Source organism: Gopherus flavomarginatus, chromosome 1 (genome assembly GCF_025201925.1).
Source record: "Gopherus flavomarginatus isolate rGopFla2 chromosome 1, rGopFla2.mat.asm, whole genome shotgun sequence".
Lineage (NCBI taxonomy): Eukaryota > Metazoa > Chordata > Testudines > Testudinidae > Gopherus > Gopherus flavomarginatus.
In genome coordinates this window covers 151,126,866-151,146,678 of record NC_066617.1, presented here as the reverse complement: position 1 = coordinate 151,146,678, position 19,813 = coordinate 151,126,866, and the positions used below count along the sequence as shown (strand labels likewise).

Sequence of the window (19,813 nt, the reverse complement as noted above, 5' to 3'; positions counted from 1 at the left end):
TATTCTAAGTTTATAAAAGGTGCAAAGACTTTTGCTCTTGCCCTTGGAAATTGCTAGAGATATTTGTTTAAAATAGAAAACTAAGCTTTTTTGCAAATTTCATTAAGGTTCAATACACATGATTTTAAAAAACCAAACACCACATCCCATTTCCAAGCCCAGCTCATTTTTCAAGTGAAGATGAGTTTCCAATTAGGGGCATGAAAATATTCATATTTTTGCATTTTTTCTAATATAAAAATAAACATTGAAATCATATAAAAGAAAATTTCAGAGGGGAAGAAATAGTGTGATATTAAAAAGTGAAAATCTGCCTATGCAACTCCACAAACCAGAAAATGTGAATACTTTTTCACAGCTCTGATATAGTTACACAACAATCTATGGCCCTGATCATGCAAAGTGTTAAAAGCCAGCAAAGAGGTGGAAGTAAGTGGGACTTAAAGGCACTCAGCACCTTGCATGACTGGGCTTTTGCCAGTAAATCATGTCTGGCTCAAGGAAATCTGCTTAAATTCCTCACGTTCATCAAGCTGCTTGACTGAACATCAGATGCGGGAAGAAGAAGGGTACAGACAACAGGGTTTCAATATCTTCAATTATCCATTTGGTGTGGAGTTTCAGAATAAAGTAACGATCTCTCTAGGGTGAACCACCCACCCCACCACCTCCAGGTATACCAGGTCAATGGTCCGTCTAGTCTTGTCTCTCACAATGGCCAGATGCTTCAGGAGAAGATATCCACCCCACATCAGTGTACTCAGACAGTACAATAGTATACTACGGAGAAGGGTGAACGTGCCCAAGACACAAGCTGCTTTCCCTTTTTGGAGACCAGATCTATATTTCTCTGTCCAGGTCTCTATTGACTACTCCTTTTAGTAACCTGGAGACAGGTTTTCAGAGTCCAGGATAACTTTCCTCAAATCTTTCTCTTGGTTACAGTTTGAGCCCATAATAACAACCCACCAGAACAGATCGATGGTTCATCACATTCTGGTCTATGCCTGTGGCAATGGCAGTGTGTTACCCACAGGCATCAGCGATTGTTATGGGGCCAATCCAGATTTTGCCCTGTGCTCCCAAGTGGTTGTGGGCTGGGCTGTTGGAGGAGGGGTGAGTATACATGATTCATCACATGACCTACCTCTTGTTAAGATTGAAGATACCCTTTCACAAGACTAGTCCTGTAATGAACCTAATTCTTCAGTACTATCTCACTGGAGAATTTCTTCCTGACCCTTCCCAGAAAGTGCTCAGTTTAACCATTGAAGTATGAGGATTGATGGCCCTGATAATTTTTATACTAGCTGCTGTCACTCTGTGTGTTATTCTTATTCATACATATAGCAAATCCTTTATGGACACTAAGTAATAATATCCTGAGTCATGCAATTCCACAGGTTAATTATATGCCACATTAAAAAGCTATTATTTGATTGGCTTCTATGTAATCCTCTCTGATGTTCTTTCCTTTTCAATATCATAAAATAAAAAGTAAAATCCGGTTGACTCATGTGGGAAAGTCAACACTAGATGCAGCTCTGGGTGGGTGATTCCTAGTGGCTGGTGCTGCAAAAATGTTCTCAGCATCCACCCTGTGACAAGCACTTTGCTTTTCATGAAACATCTGTATTTCTATGGTTGGAAGGTAGGATAGTGGTTAGGTAGATCACAGAATATAAGTAAAAACATCTTAATTGGCAAAGTCAGCAGATCTAGCACACATGGAAAAGCCACACTCAAGATGCCATTTGTACATAGTAGATTTGGTTGAAAGTTTTCAATGAAACAGTTTTTTGTTGAAAACTAGGGTTTTTTTTTTTAATCATATGCTGGAATTTGTCAATATTGTTTAATTTTTTTACAGGAAAATGTCAAAATATTTTGTTTTGACAATGATAAAAGTAGAAGTGGTTGGGAGTTGGAATTTCTATTCTGTGGGAAATTCCAACCTTTGGAAAGCAAAAATGTTCCAAATAAATTTCAAAATTTCCCAGAAAAGTAAAAATCTAAAAATTGTCATCTCAGGACCATCAGAATGTTTTATTTCAATTTTATCCTTTTGATGTGCAGTATTTTTATTATATTATATTATATTATGTTATAAACTCAATATATAATACACGGACATAATATTAAATGTATTATGGATAGACATAAAATAATATTTAAACTAATATTTAATATAAATTTGAAACAAATGTAATCAAACTGTTTCATTGTCAAGATGAAATCTTTCAATTTTTTCCCATCAAATGTTTTGTTAAAATCCACACATTCCTGTGAAATATTTTTTTCAATGAAACTGCATTTCTGTTGAAAAATTTTGGCCATCTGTAGTTGAAATGTTTTGATATATTTCATTTCCATTTTTATATTAAATATTAGTTTTATTATTATATAACTTAATATGTATATATGTTACTTAATATTTTAGATAGTATAAAATGAGCATCTATGTAGTCCTTTAAATGAATTGAAATGATAAAGTAAAAACAAAATATTTCAAGAGTCCCAATCTTTTTCTTCCTGAATTTTCATTTCATGGGAGACTTAAGAATTTCAGTCTTTTCACACAGAATAGGAATTCCCATTCCCATCCAGTTCTAGTACATACCAGTAATTATTGACACATGAATAATCAGGACCTCTAAAATTTCCAGTTCTTTGCAGGGAAGGAAACAGCTGAGAAGAGATGAGAAATGATTCCTGAATTGTAAATGTTCTTCTTCTTTCTCCTCCTTTCAGTCCTACCAGTTCCCAAATGAAGCTGCAATCTCCATAGGCACACCTATGGATCCTCAATACATCCGGCTGGAAATCCACTACAGCAATTTTGACTTGATACCAGGTGGGTAAAGATGGATGGGTATCTGGCAAGAAACGGCAATGAAAACGGGCTCATAATTGTCACTCTCATGTTTTTTTCTCTTACATACACACTAGAAACCAGCTTCCAAATGAAATGACCTCTGGTCTTAATTAGCACAAGTTCCATGACAGCAAGAGGAACCTGTTAAGGTCCCCAAGTCACAAAGGCATTAAGCATGGGCCTAACTGTAAGCAAATGAGGAGTCTCACATGCTTAGGGCTAGGCATGTTTTTAAGTTTCTTGTGGAATTGGGACCCAAAAGACCTGAGTGCATCATTCTCTAGTGGTCTGTATCAAGGGGAAGAATACTTGGGGGAGTTAGGAGGAGACCCAGGGGAATATGAGGACGGGGAGCTAGGGGAGTATCAGAGGACCAGGAAGGAGCCAGGGGTATGTGAGAGGATCATAACAACACTATTTTGCATGTGTATAGTGCTGTCCATTTCACTCAAAAATGCTTTATAAATATGAGTGACTTAGGCCTCACAACAACCGTCAAAGGTAAATCAGCATTAATTATTATCCCCATTATACAGAAGGGGAAACTGAAACACAGATTTTAAGTGACCTACTTGAGACCACAACACTGCAGTTCAGCACCAGAGCTGGGAACAGACTCATAGCCCCATTTGCTGACTCACAGCCCCATGTTTTAACCACTAATCTGTGCTTCCTCATATGGAGGTGCTGGGGCAGTATTACCAGGTCAAGGAGATCAGGGGCTACATAGATGATCTGGAAGTATTGGAGTGCTGGTGAGAGAAGGGCAATACCAGAGTAGAGTTGTGGTGCAGAAAGCATAGAGCTGTATAAGGGAGTTAAGGGATGTGTGGCTAGGACAAGGCTGGGGGTATATGAGGAATATGAAGATGCTTATAGAAATATGGGAGGGCTGAGGACAGACAGTGTGAATGATGGGAGAGATGGGCTCAGCCAGGAGGCTCTCAGGGGGCATGACAAGTCGGGAGAGCACAAGACATTTGAGCAAGAGGGTCTACTGGAAAAGTTATTGAGAAAGTCAATGTGTTTTTATAGGATTAATTGACAACTCAGGGATACGACTCTACTACACCCCGGACCTGCGGCCATATGACATGGGGGTGCTACAAACAGGGGTGTTCACCTTCCCTGTCCATTTCATTCCCCCTGGAGCAGATACCTACAAATCCTATGGACTATGTAAAAGCAGTCAGTTCAATGAGGTAAGTTCTTGGAAGCCAATAACTCCCCTTTCTCCCTAGGTTCACATCCTGCTCATGTCATACCTGAAATTAATTAGGTGCAGATGTCACCCTAGTCTCCATTTTAAAAAACTACCATATGGCTCAGCATGATTATTCAGAAAAAGCAGTAGGAATGGAGCAGCAGGTGATGTTGCAGAAAAGGAAAAAGTGGTGCATTAATCGAAGATTTCAGGTCCAATACACAAGTCAATATTATACCCATAGAAGAGAAGGTGAAAGATAGATGTAATGACTTCTCCAGGATCCCAGAGAGAGTTTGTGCCACAGCTGTTTAGAGTGCCCAACCCTGGGTGTTCATCAGCAGTGATAGCTCTCTGCCAGCCACCAGCTGGTAGTTCAGAGAGAGCTGGTGGCAGCCGTCAGGTCATCAGTGAAACACACAGAGCTGAAAATTCATGTGTAGTCTCCCCCAACCCCCGCTCTAAATAAATAAATAAATAAATAAATAATGAAGAGATATCCAGTTAAAGGTGTCCCAGACTCAAGCAACTAATTCAAGGTGGCCACATCAGGGACTGCAAATAACCTACAGTTTTCAGGAAGACAAGCTGTCAACCCAAGGTGACCTCTGCAAGGAAATGGGCTAGAAGCTTCTTTTTTAAAAATGAGAGCTAAGATTAGCCCTGACATTTACAGAAGAGAACTGAAACCTATGGACATCATAGACCCCAATAGCCAGCCCTGGGCTGCACTGGCAGGACAATACAACCGTTCTCTAACCCTCTTTCCTTTGATCTGCAGATGAATGGGACAACTGTGCCAGATCTGAACGTGTTTGGCTTCTTGCTGCACACTCATCTGGCTGGGAGAGGACTGAAAGTTGTTCAGTACCGGTAAGAAAAAGTTAATTCCCACTTCATCTGGTCATGCCTGGGGTTCAATCTAACCAAGGGGACAGGGGAACCTGTCTGAGGTATAATGGAGGGAATAACCTTCTTGGACTAGACCCCATGTACTTGTCATGGTGAGAGACTATGTCTGGGAGTGCAACGTTTTCTAAATTGCAATGCAGAGAACTGAGTCCTCAGGGACCAGACTCAATTCAACGGACAACAAGATACTGAGGGAGAATTTGAACTGGACCCTTGCACAGGTACCCTAGGACAGGGGAGGGTAGAAGGCATCTTCACTCTCTTTTCTGAAAATGAAGTGCCTGTATTCTCCTTAGCTAGTCAGCCCAAGGGAAGGAGCTATGTGGTATGGTCCTGCACCACTGGTTGGCCAGAGAGAGGAATACCTGCTGAATCCCTCTAGGGGTACATCCTCAGAAATCATGCTGGGGAAACGCAGGGCCACACCATCAGCAGTCTACCAATGTAGGCTAGTGCCTGAGACTCTGAACTGAGCATGAAGCATTAAAGTCATGGCAACCTCCATAACAGGAGCGGGTAAACATCAGTCCTTCTGTTGTAGTGATATCAAAAAATAGAGCTGGACCTTGAACCAAAAATCCAGATCCAAACCTGCTTAGCGCCTGGGGATGTTCTGCTTCAGATCAGCTCCAAAATCTAAAGCACAAACCTATTTCCGGTCCAAAGTGTTTTACTCAGAACCTAGCATAACAACCCAGAGTAATGTGAAACAAACCAAGCATCTAAAGGACCCATGGGGAGAAATTATCAAGCAAAGGCCTTCCTGGCTCTTGAGGCTAGCTTGACATTTCACTAAGATGCTTAATTTGGAAAGAGTGAGATTCCTTGTATGCAAAGGTTTTTAAAAAAGAGAAGGAGGAGGATCTGGGGAACTACAGGCCAGTCAGCTGCACCTCAGTCCCTGGAAAAATCATGGAGCAGGTCCTCAAGGAATCAATTCTGAAGCACTTAGAGAAGAGGAAATTGATCAAGAACAGTCAGCATGGATTCACCAAGGGCAAGTCATGCCTGACTAACCTAATTGCCTTCTATGAGGAGATAACTGGGTCTGTGGATGAGAGGAAAGCAGTGGATTGTTATTTCTTGACTTTAGCAAAGGTTTTGATATGGTCTCCCACAGTATTCTTGCCAGCAAGTTAAAGAAATATGGGTTGGATGAATGGACTATAAGGTGGATAGAAAGCTGGCTAGATCGTCAGTCTCAACGGGTAGTGATCAATGGCTCCATGTCTAATTGGCAGCCGGTATCAAGCGGAGTGCCCCAAGGATTGGTCCTGGGGCCGGTTTTGTTCAATATCTTCATTAATGATCTGGAGGATGGTGTAGACTGCACTCTCAGTAAGTTTGCAGATGGAAGGAATGGTAGATACGCTGGAGGGCAGGAATAGGATACAGAGGGACCTAGACAAATTAGAGGATTGGGCCAAAAGAAACCTGATGAGGTTCAACGAAGACAAGTGCAGAGCCCTGCACTTAGGACAGAAGAATTCACTGTTACAGACTAGGGAACAAATGGCTAGGAAGCAGTTCTTCAGAAAAGGACCTAGGGGTTACAGTGGATGAGAAGATGGATATGAGTCAACAGTGTGCCCTTGTTGTCAAGAAGGCTAGTGGCATTTGTGCTGTATAAGTAGGGCCATTGCCGTCAGATCAAAGGACGTGATCATTCCCCTCTATTCAACATTGATGAGGCCTCATCTGGAGTACTGTGTCCAGTTTTGGGTCCCACACTACAAGAAGGATGTGGAAAAATTGGAAAGGGTCCAGCGGAGGGCAACAAAAATGATTAGGAGATTGGAGCACATGACTTATGAGGAGAGGCTGAGGGAACTGGGACTGTTTTGTTTGCAAAAGAGAAGAATGAGGGAGGATCTGATAGCTGCTTTCAACTACCTGAAAGGGGGGTTCCAAAGAGGATGGCTCTAGACTGTTCTCAGTGGTAGCAGATGACAGAACAAGAAGCAATGGTCTCAAGTTGCAGTGGGGGAGGTTTAGGCTGGATATTAGGAAAAACTTTTTAATTATGAGGGTGATGAAGCACTGGAATGGGTTACCTAGGGAGGTGGTGGAATCTCCTTCCTTAGATTTTTTTAAGGTCAGGCTTGACAAAGCCCTGGCTGGGATGATTTAGTTGGGAACTGGTCCTGCTTTGAGCAGGGGGTTGGACTAGATGACCTCCGGAGGTCCCTTCCAACCCTGATATTCTATGATCTATGCACCACAGAAGTACAGTTTAAGCCCTGTTTTGAGTGTTTAAGTGGTGCATAGACCTTGTGTGGGTATCTGCCCCAGTTGAATTTCACTCAAGGGGAGAGAGAGGGTTGTAACTAGTGACAGATGAATTCAGTAAAGATTCAGAGTTTTTGTTAGAAGGCATGTTCAAATTGTATCCAAATGGACTACCAGAGATTGACATTTGTCCTGCATTGAGACTGTAGCTGACCTGCAAGCTGGGCTCAGAGGTCATTAGACAGACCTGTGAATATAGGGATGTTTTAGTCCTGGGGGGCTTCACCCCTTCTGGGCTGAAAGTCTTACAGGAACAGTAGAGTTAGTCAGGAATTTTCCATGGAAAATTTGTTGCTTTTTAACGGGAAAACGAAACTAAATGCTTTAAGTGTGTTCAACATGAATCTAAATATTTCAGTTGAACTGAGCCAAAAATTTCTTTTCAAGTGAATTTAATATTAAATTGTATTTCCCTAGTATGGCATATTGCCGCATGGGAGCTGTAGTTGAGGTGCCTGATGACCCCATTCTTTCCTAAGAGTTGGTCTCTGTGGCTGGACTACATCTTCCATGATGCAATGCTGTCTCCCCTCTGCCTGAGCAGTGTGGTGTGTCCTGGTGTTACCCCCAAAACAGATTTCAGGATACCCCAAGAATGGCCGACCTGCTATATACTGCGTGGGGGAGGGGTTTAATAAAGGTATGTGTTAGTTGTAAATAACCATACCAATCAGTTCTCATTGGGTATCGGTCACCAGGGTGGCTCAGGAAATACCTGGAGGACATTGATACAACCTTCCAATAAATGATTGACACAAGCAGTATTCTTTTTCCAAAACAAGGCACCTTTTATTGATGCAACCAATAATCCCTGACAAAATAGTAATCTAAACCACAAATCTTTTATGACACATTAAAGAGCACTCCAAACTATATTGCCTTACAGTTTAAAGCGATGCTAAGTGGCTGCACCCCGCTTCATAATGCCAATCTTCCACGAGTGGCTGACAGGAGCGCTTAAATATTATTTAAGTCTTACATATTTAAATTCATTTACAACTAACACATATCTTTATTAACTCCCCCCCACACACATTATATATATATATATAAGTCTGCCAGATAGTTATAGTGTCTATACTATAGTGTAGATAGGTATAATATATGGTGTCTCCTGCATGCTGTCTCTCTCTCGCTCTCTCTGTCTCTTCTTCCTCTGCTCCAGTGACAGGATTCCCTCTGCTGCTCTCTCTCTCCTCAGATGCTCAGCTATTGCTGCTGCTGCCTGCCCACTGACACCCTGGCCTTTATTCTGTTCTGTCAGAACTTTCTAGACCCTTTAGCTAATATCTTTTGTCAGATCTTTCTTGGATGCATGCCAACTGCCAACATTCTCGTTGGATGTGTCCTAACATTCTAAACTGTCAGTTCTATTTTTAGTCTTGTTTCTAATTGCCAATTCTGTATTGAGCACTACATGAACTGTGGCTTCTATCTAAAGGTGGAGTGACTCTTGCTTATTTAAAATGGAAGCCAGAGTTCTGGGGATTTTAAGATGGCATTCCTCTTGTATCGCAGGGCTGCAGGTGCCTCACAGGAGTTGTTTTCTGGCCTGGGAATCAGTTCTGTGCTTTTCATTTTGGGGCATAAAGTTCAGCCTTTGGGTTTGAAGGAGGAAGGTGTGAGGTTTGAGACACATAAGGACTGAGTCTTCAGGAGAAAAAAAGACTAGTTATTTTATATGAACTAGTTCCTATCCACATCTCTAGTCTGAGCAGTGTATGAAAATGCCTCTGATATCCTTTCCTACTCATCCCTGCCAGGAATGGTGAGCAGGTGAGGATCATCTGTGAGGACAATAAATATGACTTCTCCCTGCAGGAAACACGGGACTTGAAGGAGGTCATCACCATCAAAGTGGTATGTTCTGCTGTGATCTCCCATTTCTTGACTTTTTTCAGTGTCACCCTATGTCTACTTCATGCTGCTGGTAGACAGGGTGCTGCGGCACTGAACAGCAGCATCCTCTTCCCTCCCCTCCCCAGTGGCAGATGGTACAGTACAAAAGGACTGATAGCCGTCCTCATCATCATCCCATGAGTGCTCCTGGCTGGCCTCAGGTGAGGTCAGCCAGGGGTGCCTGGGTAAAAATAGGAATGACTCCTGGTTATTCCCGGCAGATGGTACAGAACGGCTGGTAACCGTCCTCATCATAGCAACTGGGGGCTGAGCTCCATCAGCCCCCCCCCCATTTCATGTCTAAAGAAAATATTCTGTACTGCCTGGACTATCATAGCAGCGGGATGCTGGGCTCCTCTCCCCACCTACCTTTTAATGTCCTGCCTGGACTATCATAGCAGCTGGAGGCTGCCTCTCCCTCATTTTATCTCACTAAAAACTCAGTGTTTCTTATTCCTGCATTCTTTATTACTTCATCACACAAATGAGGGGACACTGCTACAGTAGCCTAGGAGGGTTGGGGAGAAGAGAAGCAACGGGTGGGGTTGTTGCAGGGGAACCCCCCGTGAATGGCGTGCAGCTCATCATTTCTGCAGGATCTGACATGGAGCGGCTGTGCTCTCTGGTTCTCTGATACACTGGCTCTCTAGTACACTTGCCCCATATTCTAGGCAGGACTGACTCTATTTTTAGATAAAATATAAAGGAGGGAATGACCCAGGGAGTCATTCCCATTTTTGTCTTTGCGCCCCCAGCCAACCTCAGCGAGGCCAACCAGGAGCACCCATGACAGCAGCAGACGGTACAGAATGACTGATAACAGTCATCTCATCACCAATTTACAACGGCATAGCAAACCGTACAGAACATCTGGTAACTGTCTCTGCTACCTTACAAAGGCAAATGAATGCTGCTGTGTAGCACTGCAGTACCGCCTCTGTCAGTGGCATCCAGTACACATACAGTGACAGTGACAAAAGGCAAAACAGGCTCCATGGTTGCCATGCTATGGCGTCTGCCAGGGCAATCCAGGGAAAAAGGGCGCGAAATGATTGTCTGCCGTTGCTTTCTCAGAGGAAGGAATGAGTGATGACATTTACCCAGAATCACCCGCAACACTGTTTTTGCACCATCATGCATTGGGATCTCACCCCAGAATTCCAATGGGTGGGGGAAACTGCAGGAACTATGGGATAGCTACAGGATAGCTACCTACAGTGCAACACTCCAGAAATCGACGCTAGCCTCGGTACATGGACGCACACCGCCGAATTATTGTGCTTTGTGTGGCCGCGTGCACTCGACTTTATACAATCTGTTTTACAAAACCGGTTTATGTAAAATCGGAATAATCCTATAGTATAGACATACTCTCACATAGTTTCCAGGTTCCTCTGTGCTTTCTCCAGCCACACTTTTGGCAGTGGCCCCTGCTCCTATAGCTCTGACTATTTGACCTGTTTTGTGCTGCAGGGAGATGAGATCCTAGTGGAGTGTAACTTTCAAACTTTGGATAGGACGGAGATCACCTTTGTAAGTCTGATTTCTATCTGCAAATTTTCTATGCATTTAAGACCAATTTAGTTCTATTGAAAGGTGCTGGATTGACAGATGTTGTAGAACAATGCCCTCTATCTCCAGACTAAAGCAGTGCAAGCTTTCTTTGACATATACAGAGATTCATACCGTGATTGAAGGGTGGCTTCCCAAGCAGGGAAGTGGGTTTCCAAGACTGAAATGGAACACAGCTGTGTAGTATCATTCATCACACAGAATTACCCTGTGGTCTGGCCTGGGCTAAGCTATAGAAGGGGCTGGTAATGACACTATGGGTAGTATTGTTCCCACTGTGTCTTAGTAGAACTTTGTCTTGCTCTCTGTACCTTGAAGGGTGGGCCAAGTACCTTGAATGAGATGTGCCTGGCATTCCTCTTCTATTACCCTCGCAACAACATCTCCAGCTGCATGGGCTACCCAGACATCCAGCAGATTGCCCACGCACTTGGCCAGGAGGCCTCAGAGTAAGTCCCTCATTGGATGCATTTCTGGGCAATAGAGAGCAAAACTTCCGAGGCATATGGCAATGGATGGAGGTAATGCCAATTGAAAGAGATAATTGAGCAGGGATGTTGCTGATGTTGTATATGTCTGGACCTGCCTGATTAAACCCTACCCAGGAATTTTTCATTTGTTATACCATAACAATCTCCTTTCCCCCTCCCTTCTCTCCTTCCTTCTTCTCTCCTCTTCCTCCCCTCCTCACACTTGTCTTCCTCATTCTCCCAAATTCCCTTTACTCTTCCCCTGCAGTGCGATGGAAGGAATGATTGCCATGAACTATGTCGAATGGAACAATGAAACCATCAAGAATGCAGAGAAAGCAGCCAAGGAGGCTAATCAAACAGTCATGATTAAAACCATAGATGTAAGTGTCCTTTGCCTTTACCTTGCTGAGTGGTTAGGGGTTGGGAAAACATGGTCAGCTCTGGAGTTTGAGACCAAAGCACATAGCAGAACTAAAGTCAGTGTCTTACACACAGAATGGCACCTTCACTCCATTGATATCCACTGGGTCACATGTAAAGGAAGGGCCCATAGGCAGGTGTATTCACTTCACTTTACACTTTCACTGCCTACTCCATCCCCCGATAGTCTAACCCTGGACCTCTCGCAGTGCACACTCAGCTCTGCCAATGCCTCTCAATCCTATTCTGTGGCCTCCCTTCTATTCCAATCCTCGGCAATACGCATACACAATTCTGCTAATGCCTCTCAATCTTGACAGCCCCTGTCCCCTGCTATATGAGTTGTTGGTGCTTCTGCTCAAATCTTTCAATGCATCTTCCTCCTCATCTGTGTATTGGTTAGAGGACACTCTCTTAGGATTCATCTGATGAGCTACGGAACTATGTCACCAGAGAAGTATACAACAAAATCAGGAAAGCCAAGGCAAAGAATGAGTTACAGCTGGCAAGGAACATTAGAGACAACAAGAAGGGGTTCTTCAAATATGTTAGACATAAAAGAAAGATCAGGGATGGCGTGGATCCGCTGCTCAATGGAGAAGGTGAACTGGTAACAGAAGATGATAGGAAAGCAGAGCTGTCAATGCCTAGCACATGTGACCAGATGCCTAGCAGAATTACCATCGACAATATAGGGAAATCAATATAGGCAAATCAGAATAAGTAAAGAACATGTCAGAGACCTTCTGACCAATTTGAATTCATTCAAATCAGTGGGGCTGGATGCCATTCACCTCTGAATACTGAAGGAATTAGCTGAAGGAATCTCAGAGCCACTGGCGATAATGGGCCGATAATATTTACAAACTCATAGATGACAGGAGTGGTCCCAGAAGACTGGAGAAGGGCTAATGTAGTGCCCATCTTGAAAAAGGAGGAGCCAGGGGACGATAGCCCAGTTTGCCTGACTTCAATACCTGGGAAGCTACTAGAGCAATGAATAAAACATTCAATTTCCAAATATCTGGAGGATAAAGGGGTAGTCACTAGCAACCAGCATGGAGTTACTAAGAAAAAATCATGCCAAACCAGTTTTATTTCCTTCTTTGACATGGTAACTGGTTTGGTGGATAGGAGGAATGCAGTGGACATAATATACATGGACTTCAGCAAGGTTTTTGATACAGTCCCACATGACATTCTGATAAACCATCTGCCAAACCTGCATTTCTCCAGCTTATTAAGTGAACACATAACTGGTTAAACCACTGCATAGAAAGAGTAACTATTAATGGAACGATGTTGGATTGGAGGGATGTCTCAAGTGGGATCCACAGGGTTCTGTTCTGGGTCCAGTGTTGTATGTAGGAATAGACAGCATACTGATCAGATTTGCAGATGACACAAAGCTGGGGGGAGGGGGCGTTGCCAACACTTCGGAGGATAGAGCTAAAATTCAGAAGGATCTTGATAAATTGGAGAGCTGGGCTATAGAAAACAAAATGAAATTCAAAAAAGACAAATGTAAGGTGTTACACTTAGGGAAGAAAAACCAAATCGACAAATACAGAATGAGGGTAACTGGCTTGACAACAGCACTGCTGAGAAGGATCTGGAACTTGTGGTGGATCACAACCTCAACATAAGTCAGCATCGCAATGCTGTTTCCAAAAAAGCAAATGCCATTTTAGGTTGCATTAACAAAAGCATAGCATGCAAGTCACAGGAGGTGATAGTACTGCTCTACTCAGTACTGGTTAGGCCTCAGCTGCAGTACTTTGACCAATTTTGGTCTCCAATGTATATAAAGTATGTAGAGAAACTGGAAAGGATCCAGAGGCAAGTAACAAAGATTATCAAAGGGATGGAATGCAAACCATATGAGCAAAGGCTGAAGGAACTGGGTATGTTTTGTTTGGAAAAGAGGAGATTTAGGAGGGACATGATAGCAATTTTCAAATATTTGAAAGATTGCCATAAAAAGATGGAGAAAAGTTGTTCTCTCTTGCCACAGAGGGCAGGATAAGAGGCAAAGGGTTCAAACTACAGCATAAGAGATTTGGATTAAATCTCAGGAAAAAACTTCCTTACCGTAAGAACAGTAGGACAATGACACAGACTGCCTAGGGAGGTTGTGGAAGCTCCTTCCCTGGAGGTTTACAAAAGGAGGCTGCATAGCCATCTCTCTTGGATGGTTTAGACACAACAAATCCTGCATCTTGGCAAGGGGCTCAGACTAGATTACACTTGTGGTCCCTTCTAACCCTATTATTTTAATTTAATCTTTCAACTAAGTATTTTCTGGGAAAGCATACAGACTATGCTTACATAGTTAATAGAACTTGCTGTTCTGGATTGGACCAGTGGATTTTGTAATCTGGAATCCTACCTGTGACAGCGGCCTAGATCAAGTAATTCAGGAGACAGTAGATCTGCCATTCCCATAAGATATCTGTCCAATTTGTTTAATACTTTACTATGGGTGAGGAAACTGGATGGTGAAGAAGAAGTCCTGTTCATAATTGTTTGTACTATGGTAGTGCTCAGAGGTTTCAGTGGAGTTCTATTGTGTACAAGCACAGATATAGACATGGTCTCTTTCTTAAAGAATTCTGAGCCCAGCTGGTTATTAGGAAGGCAGCACTAACCTGCAGAAGACAGCATCCCCTCATCTTGAAATTTGTGGAACAGTCCTGATTTTCATAGAGCCATCAGAAAATCCCTTGAATCCATAGCTTGAAGGAAAGTTCAAGAATCCAGAATTTATTTTGAGCTCTGCTAGGCTTGTCACATGTTTATTTGATAGGACAAACTCTTGAAACTTAATAATGTTTATAGTGGATGTGACAGTGCTGCCCGTGGGAGCCAGCTGAGGTCACTCAGTTAGAGTGAACTGCAAACAAAATGGGGCAGACAAACCCCAGAAGCTGGTGATTATTCCAATACTTAGATTTATCAACCAACACAGAATAGCTTTTATAGTACCTCACTGGTTACTTAGAAGTCCAAACAACGCAGTTCCCTTAAAGTACCCAGCCTCAGGCCTCCATCCAGACACACCTGTCAGATATAATGATGATTCCTGAAAATCTTACTTCATCATATAAAAGAAAAGGTTCTTGCAGTCCCAAAGGATCAGCCACATACCCAGGTCCAATTATAACTTAGTTCTTACCCAAAATATCCACTATAGTCAATTCTTATTAACTAAACTAAAATTTATTAAAAAATAAAAGAGAGAGAGTGTTGGTTAAAAGATCCATATACATACAGATTTGAATTCAATTCTTGAGGTTCAGATACATGGTAGAGATGAGCTTGTAGTTGCCAAAAGTTCTTTTAGAAATAATCCATAGGTTATAGTCCAATGTCCATATTCAGGGTGACTCCAGTCAGTGACTGGGGATCTCAATCCTTATGGCTTAAAGTTTCCCCTTCTTGACACCCAAAGCAGATCTGAGATGAAGCAGGATTATATTCCAGGGTTCTTATACATTTCCAGCAGCCTTTTGGCCTGAGAAAACAATAGGCTTAACTCTCCCAAAAATCCTGGCAATTAGCACAGGATAATTTGTCCATTAAACAGTTCAGATACAGGTTACCACAATCTTCAAAGAGATATATAGTCAATAAAACTACTTCACTCCAGTGTCTTCCTAAATGTTAATATTCCCTTTTTTATCTTTGAATCAAAGCTATAGTGATAGACAGGACTTGTTTGCTTACATCACAAGACCTGAGCAAACATCTATCCTTCTATATCTAATAATGCAGACTTGCATTTCAAAGCTCTATTCGTTTATATATCTTCCTAACCAGCCACTAAAGTTCGGTCATGGGTCAGGTCAGTCTGTGAGTTAATTGACTCTTTCCGGCCCTGTCACCTTTCAATGAGATATTAGATTACACTCATAATGTCATAGTGGGATGTCATGAAACAATACTTTTGACACAAAGTCATAGTGTTGCATGTCCTCAGGCAGCGTTTATAGGATGTGGGATCACCCCAAGGAAATTAGGATGAGTCAGGAAAAACATTGGTACATATGGTGTATCTATATACATTATAGTGCATCTATAGGATAAGTGGTCATCTTATACATAAATCAGAAAAAGAATCACTTCTATCAAGAAGTATCAAAATCCCACACGCCTGTCTTCTTTCAACTTGCTACCCTGATGTCACAATGAAGAAATATGACATGATTTTGTCCTATAGGACAATTTCATCTGGGTGGGAACCCTACAAATAAGACACCAACTAATCTAATCACTCCTATAAATGTATTGTTAACCCCAAGAGTGGTGTGGCATCTGGTAAACAGATCCCCAGTGGGGCATGGATCAGCCTTCATGTCACACTCCCCATCAGTACTTGACCCAAGCCAGGGAAGCTAATGATCCAACCGGTCACCAGTTCTTCCTCAGACTGTGGACTTGGGCTTGGTCCCTCTGGAAGCGATGTAGGTGATGGGGTTGTTTCCGTTGCTGGTGAACCGCTCTCCGCTGGTGCACCTGAGGGTATTTCCGGCTCTGGCTGAGCCTTTTGGGTATGGCTGTCTGTTGCTTCTGCCAGTTGTGGCTCGCTGGCGCCCTCTGGCGTTGAGTTTGAAGACGGGGTTGCAATTGCTGGTGCTGGTTGCTGTTCCAGTTCTGGGCCTGGGACTGGAGGTGCTGTGGCTGTTTCAGTGGTTGGCATGGAATCTGGATCCACTACCTCTGTCTGGGTCTCTGGTAACACAGACGGGTCGTCTGTGGACGGTTCAGGAACAGGAATGGGTCTGGAAGCTTGCCTGGTTTGGCTACGTGTAACCATTCCCACTCTCTTGGCCCGCCTCACCTGGTTGGCCAAGTCTTCCCCCAGTAGCATGGGGATAGGATAATTGTCATAGACTGCAAAAGTCCACATTCCTGACCAGCCTTTGTACTGGACAGGCAGTTGAGCTGTAGGCAAGTCTACAGCTTGTGACATGAAGGGGTAAATTGTAACTTTGGCCTTTGGGTTGATGAATTTGGGGTCAACGAAGGATTGGTGGATAGCTGACACTTGTGCCCCCGTGTCTCTCCACGCAGTAACCTTCTTTCCGCCCACTCTCAAATTTTCCCTTCGCTCCAAGGGTATTTGAGAGGCATCCGGGCCTGGGGATCTTTGGTGTGATGGTGGTGTAATGAATTGCACTCGCATGGTGTTCTTTGGACAGTTGGCCTTGATATGTCCCAGTTCATTACACTTAAAGCATCTTCCATCTGATGGGTCACTGGGCCGAGGTGAGTTACTGGAGACTGGTGAGGTGGAAGAGTAGGGCGTCTGTGGCTTTACTTGGGTTGTATGTGGGGTCTTTGGCTGTCCTCGGTTGTAGGGTTTATGGTCGGTGTGCCCCCTGGGGTATTCGTTCCCCTTGACAGTAGCTTTCTTGCTTTCTGCCACTTCCATCCATTTGGCTCCAATCTCCCCCGCCTCAGCGAGATCTTTGGGTTTTCCATCTTGTATGTACCGTGTGATGTCTTCAGGAACACCATCCAAGAACTGCTCCATTTGTATGAGGAGGTGCAGTTCTTCCAAGGTTTTAACATTGTGTCCTGATATCCAGGCCTCATCATTTTTTGCAACGTAGTAGGCGTGTTTGGGAAATGACACATCTGGTTTCCACTTTTGGGTTCTGAAGCGCCGACGGGCATGATCTGGGTTTATCCCCATTCTGTATCTGGCCTTGGTTTGAAAAAGTTTATAGTCATTCATTTGCTGCTTAGGCATTTCAGCTGCCACCTCTGCTAAAGGTCCACTGAGCTGTGACCTTAATTCTACCATGTACTGGTCTTCGGGGATGCTGTACCCAAGACAGGCTCTTTCAAAATTTTCCAAGAAGGCCTCGGTGTCATCACCTGCCTTGTAGGTGGGAAATTTCCTGTGCTGTGGAGCAATAATTGGCGCCGGGTTGTTAGGGTTGGCTGGCACATGCAGCCCAGCTTTTGCCAAGTCCAGTTCATGTTTTCTCTGTTTTTCCTTCTCTTCATTTTCTTTTTGTTGTTTTTCCATTTCTCGGCGGTGGGCCACCTCTTCTTCTTCTTGCTTCCTTCTGTGGGCCAACTCTTCTTCTGCTTGTTTCCTTCGGTGGGCCAACTCTTCTTCTTCTAGTTTTCTTTTGTGTGCTGCCTGTTTGATTTGTTCTTCTCTTTCTTTCATCTCCATCTCTTTTTGTTTTATTTCCAGTTGTCGCCTGTGTTCAGCTTCTTTGATTTGTTCTTCGGCCTCTATTTTTGCCTTAGAAGTCATGGTTCCTGTTTTCTTGGGTTGGGGTGCCCTCCGGTGTTTATCTTCTGCACTGCAGGCTCTGTTGCCTCCTAGAGTCTGCCTAGCAACAGTGCCTTTAGCTAATCTTCAATGTTAAGTAAACCTGAAAAACCACTTTATTTGCATGTATATAGTGCTGGTAATGACTCTCAATGGGAGAGCTATTGCATGACAAAAGACCCTTAACAGTCTGGTAATGGCTTCTTGCTTAACATGCAAGCCACAAACTGCCAGAGAGAGAAGAAAAAAAAATTATCTTTGGTTCCCTTTTAAAACCAAACTGTTTCTCTCTGCTAAAAAGCCCTTAGCAGAGGAGAGAAAAAAAATAATATTCCTACTGGCTTCTGGATTTTGTCTATCCCGTAACCGCTGCACACCATATCATAACTTAGTCCCAGATTTGGACCTTAGCGTCCAAAATATGGGGGTTAGCATGAAAACCTCCAAGCTTAGTTACCAGCTTGGACCTGGTACTTGCTGCCACCACCCAAAAAATTAGAGTGTTTTGGGGCACTCTGGTCCCCCTGAAAAACCTTCCCTGGGGACCCCAAGACCCAAATCCCTTGAGTTTCACAACAGAGGGAAATAATCCTTTTTCCCTTCCCCTCTCCAGGTGCTCCTGGAGAGATACACAGACACAAGCTCTGTGAATCCGAACAGAGTGACTCCCCCTCTCCGTTCCCAGTCCTGGAAACCAAAAGCACTTTCCTCTTCACCCAGAGGGAATGCAAAATCAGGCAAGCAAATCCAATACACACAGATCTCCCCCTGATTTCTTCCTCCCACCAATTCCCTCGTGAGTACAGACTCAATTTCCCTGAAATTTCCCAGTAAAGAAAACTCCAACAGGTCTTAAAAGAAAGCTTTATATAAAAAAGAAAGAAAAAATACATACAAATGGTCTCTCTGTATTAAGGTGACAAAATACAGGGTCAATTGCTTAAAAGAATATTGAATAAACAGCCTTATTCAAAAAGAATACAAATCAAAGCACTCCAGCACTTATATTCATGCAAATACCAAAGAAAAGAAACCATATAACTTACTATCTGATCTCTTTGTCCTTACACTTAGAAACAGAAGAGTAGAAAGCAGAAAACTACTTCTCCAAAGCTCAGAGAAAGCAGGCAGACAGAAAACAAAGACTCAGACACAAACTTCCCTCCACCCAGAGTTGAAAAAATCTGGTTTCCTGATTGGTCCTCTGGTCAGGTGCTTCAGGTGAAAGAGACATTAACCCTTAGCTATCTGTTTATGACACCAGCGGACCAAGTTTAGTGATGCATCCTGGTCAGATGGCACCTGAGGCACGTTGTGCCTAGATTAAGAAAAATAAAGCCCCTGCCATTTTGAAAACCTTCTATTTTTTTTTCCTCTTTCCTTTCACTCCCAGGAGCTACAGAAAAATGAGAGTGGTATAATCCGGGATATTATGATTTCAGAGAGTGGTCTCTGCCATGACATTTCTGGACACCTCGGAGTGCGGGGTTCCCAAGTCACAGCAAACCTCCAGGGGCCTGCAGATATGATTTCCCAGGCTCTCAGCACTGCAGAGATCTTGCCTCTTCCTCTCCTGTTGCTGACACAATTGGCATTCACCTGGCTTCTCACTTCCTACCAGTGTAGAATTTGAGGGGCACAATCCCTGTTTTGTTATAGGATATAATTAACCCATTGAGGCCTCTACAATTACAGTGTGATGATGGGATATTTACCTGGTAAAGCTTCTGAAATCCCTAGCAGTGACAGGAAATTTACCCAGCAAAGTCTCTGAAATCACTGGGCATGAAACTGTGTTTACCTACTAAGGTTTTTGGGATCCCTGTTGTGATAAAAATGCCTTTTAGTATAATATTCCATTCTAAATCCAGGAAATA

General features: G+C 43.1%; 1 protein-coding gene across 1 annotated transcript in view; it reads left to right on the top strand.

Moving 5' to 3' along the window:
- The window catches only part of LOC127043104 (putative DBH-like monooxygenase protein 2), a 35,248-nt gene extending 15,679 nt beyond the window's left edge, over positions 1 to 19,569 (top strand). The window contains exons 5-13 of the mRNA XM_050936845.1: positions 946 to 1,116; positions 2,752 to 2,854; positions 3,911 to 4,077; positions 4,861 to 4,952; positions 9,044 to 9,140; positions 10,653 to 10,712; positions 11,070 to 11,200; positions 11,490 to 11,604; positions 19,330 to 19,569. Coding sequence (XP_050792802.1) covers positions 946 to 1,116; positions 2,752 to 2,854; positions 3,911 to 4,077; positions 4,861 to 4,952; positions 9,044 to 9,140; positions 10,653 to 10,712; positions 11,070 to 11,200; positions 11,490 to 11,604; positions 19,330 to 19,569 — 1,176 coding nt within the window. The remainder of the gene's footprint in view (positions 1 to 945; positions 1,117 to 2,751; positions 2,855 to 3,910; positions 4,078 to 4,860; positions 4,953 to 9,043; positions 9,141 to 10,652; positions 10,713 to 11,069; positions 11,201 to 11,489; positions 11,605 to 19,329) is intronic.
- The last annotated feature ends 244 nt before the right edge of the window (positions 19,570 to 19,813 follow it).